The sequence below is a fragment of the Sabethes cyaneus genome, chromosome 2, assembly GCF_943734655.1.
Source record: "Sabethes cyaneus chromosome 2, idSabCyanKW18_F2, whole genome shotgun sequence".
NCBI classification, from domain to species: domain Eukaryota; kingdom Metazoa; phylum Arthropoda; class Insecta; order Diptera; family Culicidae; genus Sabethes; species Sabethes cyaneus.
This window is the reverse complement of record NC_071354.1, coordinates 24,448,945-24,457,917: the sequence shown is the minus strand read 5'-3', so window position 1 is coordinate 24,457,917 and position 8,973 is coordinate 24,448,945. Positions and strand designations below refer to the sequence as shown.

At 41.6% G+C, this 8,973-nt stretch overlaps 1 protein-coding gene across 1 annotated transcript; it reads left to right on the top strand.

The window, feature by feature from the left end:
- Positions 1 to 3,269: 3,269 nt before the first annotated feature.
- On the top strand, positions 3,270 to 6,378 carry LOC128734563 (leucine-zipper-like transcriptional regulator 1 homolog). The gene is made up of 6 exons (XM_053828826.1): positions 3,270 to 3,994; positions 4,050 to 4,213; positions 4,277 to 4,753; positions 4,810 to 4,967; positions 5,034 to 5,554; positions 5,617 to 6,378. The coding sequence occupies exons 1-6, from the start codon at positions 3,413 to 3,415 to the stop codon at positions 6,040 to 6,042; spliced, it is 2,328 nt and encodes a 775-aa protein (XP_053684801.1). The 5' UTR covers positions 3,270 to 3,412; the 3' UTR covers positions 6,043 to 6,378.
- Positions 6,379 to 8,973: the final 2,595 nt, after the last annotated feature.

Sequence of the window (8,973 nt, the reverse complement as noted above, 5' to 3'; positions counted from 1 at the left end):
TTGCACATAAATGATAACTGTTTGGCACATAAAGATCATTTACTGGGCACATTGCAAAAATCTATATGTGGGACACATAGAAACTATACGAAAAGTTTTCTCAGTGTACTCTATGTGTTTGACAGTAGCCAACATCTACTGTCGGCGTGGGTATTATTTACAAAAATCTGGCCAAGATTTGAAAATAATATCCATCTGCCTCGTTTAGATAACTTCATTGAGCGTTACAAAATAAGCAAGGATCAATATCAGTTTCATTTCTGCTACATAAAGTAACGATTTCAGCATCAGCGCCTGGAACCGAAAATACCGGTATTGCCTCATGCCGGTACCGGTATTTCGGTACTGTAAAATCGGCCGGTAGTACCGGTATTACCGGTTCCGGTACTCTCGGTATCCCAACCCTAATTCGCACGATTGTAAAAAGTATTCTGAGCCTTTACTTTCAGGAAACTATGGCCGCAAACCACTACAAAAGTTTGAATCTGTTCAGTTATGTTCCATTTCAGCTGATTTGCAATATTAAACAATGTTTACATTTTTACACACATGTGTCCATAGTAACTCCGTCAGGGCGAACTCGACGCTCCTGCAATGGATGTCAAAAGATTGTGCCCACTGTAGTTACTATAGGGCTATTTAATAATTTTCTAATTTATTCTGTTCGGTTTTCACACCTAAACATTCTTATGCTTCCTCGCTTCTTGAAATCACTCCGTGTCTGACTTCCTTCACGTTCAACTCTGCTGCTTTTTATTTCCAGGTTCCTTAGTTATATTTTGTATATTTTCAATTACAAATACAGTTAGTTCATGCCCTACACCCACTTGTGCTCAATAGCCGCCATTATCGCTCGTGGAAAGGTTGGATAGATTACAGAGGCGCCGAGACACTCACAAACTGCTAAATTTTTAACGAAAGCGGAGATTTACTACAGAGAACAGAAATCATTCAGGAACAAATTTTTCGGGAATTCTTGGATAAAATTTCAAATTAAAATCATCTAATATGCTAGCGTCACCACCACTATAGTTTCCCAACTAAATGATTCTTCTGATTTGCACACTGACAACCTTTGGCTCCTCTGGCGCTATTATATATGGACTATCCAGCTTTTTACGAGCCATAATGGCGAACGTGTTCGTAATATTTGAACGGTATTTTTGACATTTCCCTAATACATCGCACGTTTTCTTTCCGCGCGTTCACGGTAAAACTAAAAGAATGTGCGGAAAGAAAACGTGCGATGTATTAGGGAAATGTCAAAAATGCCGTTCAAATATTACGAACACGTCCGCCATTATGGCTCGTAAAAAGCTGGATAGTGATTGTTCGTCATATAGTTTCATATCATTTGCTGCCATTCGAAGTCATGGTTGTTTAACCATTGAGGTACGATATTGTATATAGTTAGTACTAAATAAATAGTAAGAACGAAATACGGACTATGATTCCTATTGTTACCATTTGTCGTATAGTATGCTAAATGCAAAAACAGCCATTTTGTTTTACAATTTTCAAGTGAGATGTTGTGCGTTGTCAACTCCTCCGATAAACAATATTAAAAATGCAGGTAAAACATAATAAATATGATCTTATTTAATTCATATCATATAGTTTTTCTTTTCTTATTACACTCAACCCCCGCTAATATGAAAAACAGCTCGTTCAGATTGGGCGAGTTCATTTTTAATCTGAATATTTGGTAACTCTATTCATTTTCACACACGCGCAAGACGCGCACCCTATGAACTTGTTGTTTTGATTTGACGAAAACAAACGTTTTGAAAACATTTCAAACATGCGTGAATTCTAAAGGTTCGGTTTGTATAAGACGGAATTGACTCGGCAGTTTCGACTAAAATGGTCTATTTTGAGTGCTGGAGAGAGGTAAGTTGCATATGAGTTATATTGCCAAAGCTCCTGAGCAAGAGGAAACGCATTAAGATTTTTTGCTTTTTTTTAATTTACCGGTCAACTTTAACGTCAATTGTGTGTGACGCTTGATCGGTTTTTAATGTGAACGCATTTATACCACCGGGGTACAGATTAAAAATGTTCAGATTAAAGAAGGTCATAATAGATTTTCTAATATTTCATAATAGAATTTCTAACAGACCCAGAGTACACATCGATACACAAAAATGTGTACACAAGAAGGGTTACTCTGGCCACGTATTCTTCTTCATGGCCTACAGCCGTCGGGGTCAGCCGTATCAGAAACTCGTCTCCACTTCACTCAGTCCTGAGCTACTCGTCGCCGACACTCATAACGGGTCGCTTCAATCTTGTCGTCGAAACATCTTTCACGTTGGGACATTATTCGTGGTTGGCAAAGTGACGCAGTTGCCGCAGTGTTGTTCGGCATCCTCACAAATTTTTTGTACAATTTATGAGAAAATAAATGAATCCTATTTCATTACAAAACAATTTTTATATCATTAAGTAGAATAAACCAACGATTTCCGGTACAATCATTTAACTATGCCAGAACCATTAGTGCAATGTTACATGCACCATTAGAGACCATATAATTATCATTGTCCCTGTCATTCAATGTGAATCGTTTTTTCCGAAATACCATAATAATACTATATATGTAGCAGTTTTAGTACAATTTCTTCGACTGTATGTCCACCATACCAAGTATGGTATCGCGAAAAATTTGTTCGCGAAAATCAGCTTTTTTGTATGGTAACCAAACCTAACGACTAGTTCGTACAATGGTTATTTCTCGGTTTACCATTTGGCACATAGTCAAAACCATTGCTGGGTATAGTCCGCATATGGTTATATGATTATACAGCAAATGGTTAGAAAACTATACGGAAAATCATTGGCGTATGGTATTTGACTATGCGGGTAATACATCGCACGTTTTCTTTCCGTGCATTCCTTTAGTTTTACCGTGAACGCGCGAAAAGAAAACGTGCGATGTATTAGGGAAATGTCAAAAATGCTGGTCAAATATTACGAACACGTCCGCCATTATGGCTCGTAAAAAGCTGGATATAAACGAGCCTCAGCTAATATCATTCTCGTTAGTGACGAAACCGCAAATTACTTCCTTATATGGCTCGTAAAGGGCTGAGTGGGGGAAAAGCAGAAGGGATTTTTTACGGGGATAAGATAAATGGAATCCGTTCACAACTTTTTACGACTACTTCCATTTCCCACCATTAGGTTCGCATGATCATCGCGAATGAAACAGCGAAGAGCAGCAAAGGACATAAAGTGTAAATAAAGTTTGAGCACAAAGCGAGTGTCGGGTCACTTTTTCAAAATTAATGTGGAAAATTGAAGTTGTTGCTGAAAAACCAGCGTTCTTTTCACTCTAAAATGACCAGAGCTACTCGCTAAAGCGATTACAGCATTTAATTGATTCTGGTGCATTTAGATAGTGCGAAAAACAATGACTAGCACAGGCCGTTTTACATCGCCCACGCCTTCGGCGGGGATAATCACTCCCAGCACCAGCGGCACAGCAGCTGCGACCCCCATGGGACCGATCCCAAGTGCGGCGAACAAATGGAAACGGATGCTGGAGTGCGATGAATTTGTTGGCGCTCGACGGTCCAAGCATACCGTGGTCGCGTACAAGGACGCAATTTACGTATTCGGTGGTGACAATGGCAAGATAATGCTTAACGATTTGATTCGTTTCGGCGTAAAGGATAAGTCCTGGGGTAGGGCATTTTCGACGGGAACGCCACCGGCGCCACGCTATCATCATTCGGCCGTAGTTCACGGCACTTCGATGTTCGTGTTCGGTGGCTATACGGGGGACATTCATTCGAACTCTAATTTGACCAACAAGAACGACCTGTTTGAGTACAACTTTCAGAACGGTCAGTGGACCGAGTGGAAATTTGTCGGCAGAACGCCGGTACCTCGCAGTGCTCATGGCGCTGCAGTTTACGAGAACAAGCTGTGGATCTACGCTGGTTACGATGGTAATGCTCGGCTGAACGATATGTGGACAATTCGATTGACGGTGGGTCCTGGTGATTAATTCGATTGGGTTTAATTTCTGATTGATTTGGTTTCAGGGCGAAACTCACCAATGGGAGGAAGTTCAACAGAAGGGCGATCGTCCTCCAACTTGTTGCAATTTTCCGGTTGCCGTTGCTCGTGGTTGTATGTACGTGTTTTCTGGCCAAAGTGGACTGCAAATCACTAACACGCTGTTCCAGTTTAATTTCAAAGATAAAACGTAAGAGGATTGATTTCGAGTAGACATTGAATGTTCCTCTAAAATAATATATTTAACTTCCAGTTGGCGCCGTATTTCTAATGAGCACATTCTACGCGGAGCACCGCCCCCACCGGCTCGGCGATATGGCCACACAATGGTTCACCATGATCGATTTTTGTACGTATTCGGAGGTGCGGCCGATTCTACCCTGCCCAACGATCTGCACTGCTATGATCTGGACTCGCAGGTTTGGTCAACGGTAATTCCCGCAACGGAATCGCAGGTTCCAAGTGGGCGACTTTTCCACGCGGCCGCCGTCATTGGCGATGCCATGTATATTTTTGGTGGAACCATTGACAATAACGTTCGCAGTGGAGACATGTATCGCTTCCAGTTCTCCAGCTATCCGAAGTGTACTCTGCAGGATGATTTCGGAAAGTTTCTCCAGAATCGGCAGTTTTGCGATGTGCAATTTGTGGTTGGCAGTGATGAGGTAAAGGTGCCAGCCCATATTGCTATGATTGTCGCAAGGTCACAGTTTTTGAGGTCGAAAATCTTGTAAGTATTTCGCTTTGGAATTAAAAAGAATGGATTTGGAGTTGATTTTTTTTCAGAGCGGCTCGCGATGCGCGAAATCTTCATTTTGAGAAACTTTTTGGAACAACAGAGGTTCCATTTGCTGAACGACCGATTCTGGAAGTTCAGTTGCCAAACGCACAACCGGAAGCTTTCGAGATGGTTCTCAATTATATTTACACTGATCGTATTGACTGTAAGTTACATTGTTGAGACAGTTGAGATTTTATTCGTTCTCATTTTTATCATTTTTTTTCTGCAGTCAAAGACCCGTTTTGTAATAAAATTGTTCTGCTAATGATGGACGTCTATCAGTTAGCCGTCCAGTTCTACATTCCCCGCCTGGAGCAACTATGCGTGCAGTACCTGGAGTTCAAAATTTCGAAAACTAATGTTTTGGATGCGCTATATAATGCGGATCGAATGACTTTAACTTTGATCAAAGATCACTGCCTCGGATTTATTACAAAGGAGGATCACTTCTACGATATTGTAATGTCACCGGAATTCGCTGCTTTGGAGAAACCACTGATTGTGGAAATTATACGTAAACGGTTGAATCCCAGTAAACATTCAACCGATATGAAGTATGACAAAACAATCGGTACTTCGTTGGAGAACGATATGGCTGTTTTTCTAAAATCCGGTGGAAAAGAATTCTGCGATATTAATCTGGTGTTGGAAGGAAAGGTTATTCCTGCTCATAAATCAATTTTAGCAGCTCGCTGTACGTACTTTCAAGCCATGTTTCGGTCCTTCATGCCAGCCGACAACACTGTTAACGTGAGTGCAACGAACGCCTATAATCTAAAAGTTAAGACTAACATTACTGCTCTACGTTTCAGATTCAAATCGGTGATATTTCACCATCCCAGGAGGCATTTAGTTCGCTTCTGCGATACATCTATTACGGTGACACGAAGATGCCCCCGGAAGACTCGCTGTATCTTTTTCAGGCCCCCTGTTTTTACGGGTTCACCAACAACCGGTTACAGGCGTTCTGCAAGCATAACCTCGAAAACAACATCACCTACGACAACGTACTGCAAATTCTGGAGGCGTCAGACAAGATGAACGTCCCGGACATCAAAAACTACGCGCTCCGCATGGTGGTGCACAACTTTTCCCAGGTCGCCCGACTGCCGAAGATGCAGGAGTTGACTCGGGAGCTACTGCTCGATGTCATCATGGCTGTAGCGGAAGCGAAGGGCGACGGCAGCAAACGGATCAGTCACGATTCCACCTTCATCAGTCTGTACAGTGACATCTGAAGGATAGCATTTCTGCAGCCGGTGCTGAGCATTCTACTGGCGTGGTTGAAAAACAATGCTGACGCGTTCCCGTAGGATGTCTTCTCAATGTAGTACGTAGATGTGATATACGTTCTGTAGTAGTGTTAAATCAAAATTGATGTTATTTATGGTCACAAAATGCTTCAGTAGTTACTAGAAATCGAAAACATAATAATGTTGGAAACTAAAAGATATTTATTTCATTCCCATGGATAGGAAAAATAATAGATTGCTGGATAATCAGAACTATCAGTGTTGCATGCCTTTGTAAACTTTATCCGATACATATTTTATTCTACATAATAAAATTCATATAATGGCTGTCGCAAAGCTATTTATTTTTTACTATAAATAATGTGTATGACTTACCATCTATTTATTGGCTTTAAGGCAGCGTATGATTCAGCTAAGCGAAATGAATTGTGGAAGACTATGCTTAAACAAAGCTGAATAGGCTGACACGTGCTATCGAATTTGTTGTTCAGCATTGGAAGCATCTTTGAAAGGCAGGCGTGCAGAGAAGCGGTAGCAACATCATGCTTTCAGAGTTCGTGGACGATATTGATGTTATCGGTGTTTATTATAGAGTAAAGTGACCAGTTTTTTTTTCGAATGAATGTGGGACGGCGGAGGGCAGACTGAAAGCGGAGTCTAGAAGGATTGGGATAAAAATTAATACGTCGAAGACTAAATGCATGAAAGTCTCAAAGGAGACAACCAGACAAATTAGCACCTTCCATGAACGGTAACTATTGACGGCAACGAAGTAGGAGTGCTAGATGAGTTAAGTTGATCTGGGATCACTAGTGACCGCGGACAACAACACTAGTAAGGAGATCCAGCGGCGTATTTAGGCGGGAAATCCGGCCTACTTTGCCCTTCGCAAAACGACAGACGAAAGTGCGATGAAAACGGTTCTCTGCAACAACCCCACCGGGCATGGCATCAGGAACAGAGGGGCCCAACGGGCAAGATGGCTCGACCAGGTCGAAAGCGACTTGCGACTTCTGAGACACATGAGATTTGAGATTTGCGGCGAGGGTTCAAGATCGAGTTGAATGGAGACGACTGCTTGAAACTAATATGTTCCTTCAAACACCGTGAGGATAAACTTAGGGAACTGTGATATACGGTACTGATAAACGTGAGGTGAACGGTTCGACAGTCAACTACAAAACTGAATCTTTATTTTACTAATCAGAACACTGCCAGCAGCTGTTCTGTCAGGGTTGTACTCGAGGGTGGTCACCACAGTTCTCCCCCTTTTTGTTAAAACATATTTACTTTACATTTGAAATTGGCCAAACTTCACTGCCAAAACTGTCGTACAATTCAGATTGCGGTTAAACTAAACTGCCACGTATTATTTATAACAAAACATTTGATAGTGGCGAAACTTCACTGCCACAAACTAAAAACACGATTTGATGTTTCATCAATAGTATATAAAATCAGAATTTTGTTTTAAACACTGTGATCTAGATGAACGTCGTAAACTCGACGGATGACGCTTTGATTTCGACGCTAAACTCGATTGCTTCGATGTATTGGAGCGACGTATTTTCCTCGGCTGTACACTGGAACTCGACGATGGATTCGATGGCTTCGACTGCGACCACTGCCGCATAGATGGGCCTTCCTGGGGATCTACTTCCTCAGGTGGTAAACTTGTTGCTACACTTCCACCTCTCGAATCACAAACCTTGGTATGATCGTCAGTTCCTCGGTAAATAAACGAATCTGCTGCGAAACCGAGAAAATCGTCAGCATCGTCGTCAACGCCTTCATCGTCATCGTCACGTGCTCGTTTTCGGTTACTACTAATCTCCTCATCCCTCGCAAAAATCAAACCGTAACTATTCTTGCGGGTGCCAAACAGCTTCAGCTGATTGCGGTGCGCCAGATAAACCCGACCTCCGACGGAAACCTGAAATGTGTTTAAAGAAGCACGTTTAAGAAATTTAGCTTCTAACCATCGTCGAATATCAGTTGGTCTAAAATTTTTATAATAAACTGGATCTCCTGGGCGCAACTTATCAATCCAGTCATACTTTGGGTGTTGTTTGGCTTTGTTACTATATACAGGTTTATTCATAGACTCTCTCTTCGTCAGATGATTTCTAAAACTATTCCTAGGATGGATCAAATCCAACAGCGTCTTGGGCTTAAAACTAAAAAGCTTTTCAGAAGGAAACGAACTGTTATCCTCCAAACATGTGTTCCTGTAACCAAACAAAAAATATGACACCATATCTTCCATACTTAGCCTTGCCATCTCTGGATCCAACAGAAACTTTTTCAAACCTTCTTTTACCACTCTTACCATGCGCTCTGCTTGTCCATTGCTGGACGGGTTATACGGCGGGCTCTTCATAACCTTGATACCATGTGTCTGAAAAAAATCAATCAGTTCTTTAGAGCTAAACGGTGGTCCTCCGTCCATAACAACTACGTCCGGTAACCCAAATCTAGCAAAAACGCTGATAAACTTCGACTTTACACTCCTGGCATCAGTACTAAACTTCATGTACTCAACTTCAAGCCATTTGGAGAAACTGTCAACAATGACCAGGAAAACTTTCTTGTCGAAATAAAAGAAGTCCGCATGAATGCGGGCAAACGGTTTTGTGGTAGGAATCCAGTTAGAATGCGGAACTTGCTTTGGAATTGCATTCATCTGGCAGCACACTCTACAAGTTTTTACGAAATCTTCGATGTCAACACTCATGCCATGCCAGTAAACTGTCCTTCTGGCCATCTGCTTTATTTTGGTTATTCCTGAGTGATTTTTATGCAATAAACGCAGTACTTGCTTTTGTAAACTAGCAGGAATAACGACACGATCTTGGTACAATAAACAACCTTCAACTTCTTCCAGGTCTTGGTGTTGCGCATAAACATTGGCTAAAC

Coding starts and splice junctions, on each gene's coding strand:
- LOC128734563 (XM_053828826.1), top strand. CDS start 3,413: ATGACTAGCACAGGCCGTTTTACATCGCCCACGCCTTCGGCGGGGATA. Junction 4,214..4,276: donor TTTAATTTCAAAGATAAAAC/GTAAGAGGATTG, acceptor TTTAACTTCCAG/TTGGCGCCGTATTTCTAATG. Junction 5,555..5,616: donor CAGCCGACAACACTGTTAAC/GTGAGTGCAACG, acceptor TCTACGTTTCAG/ATTCAAATCGGTGATATTTC.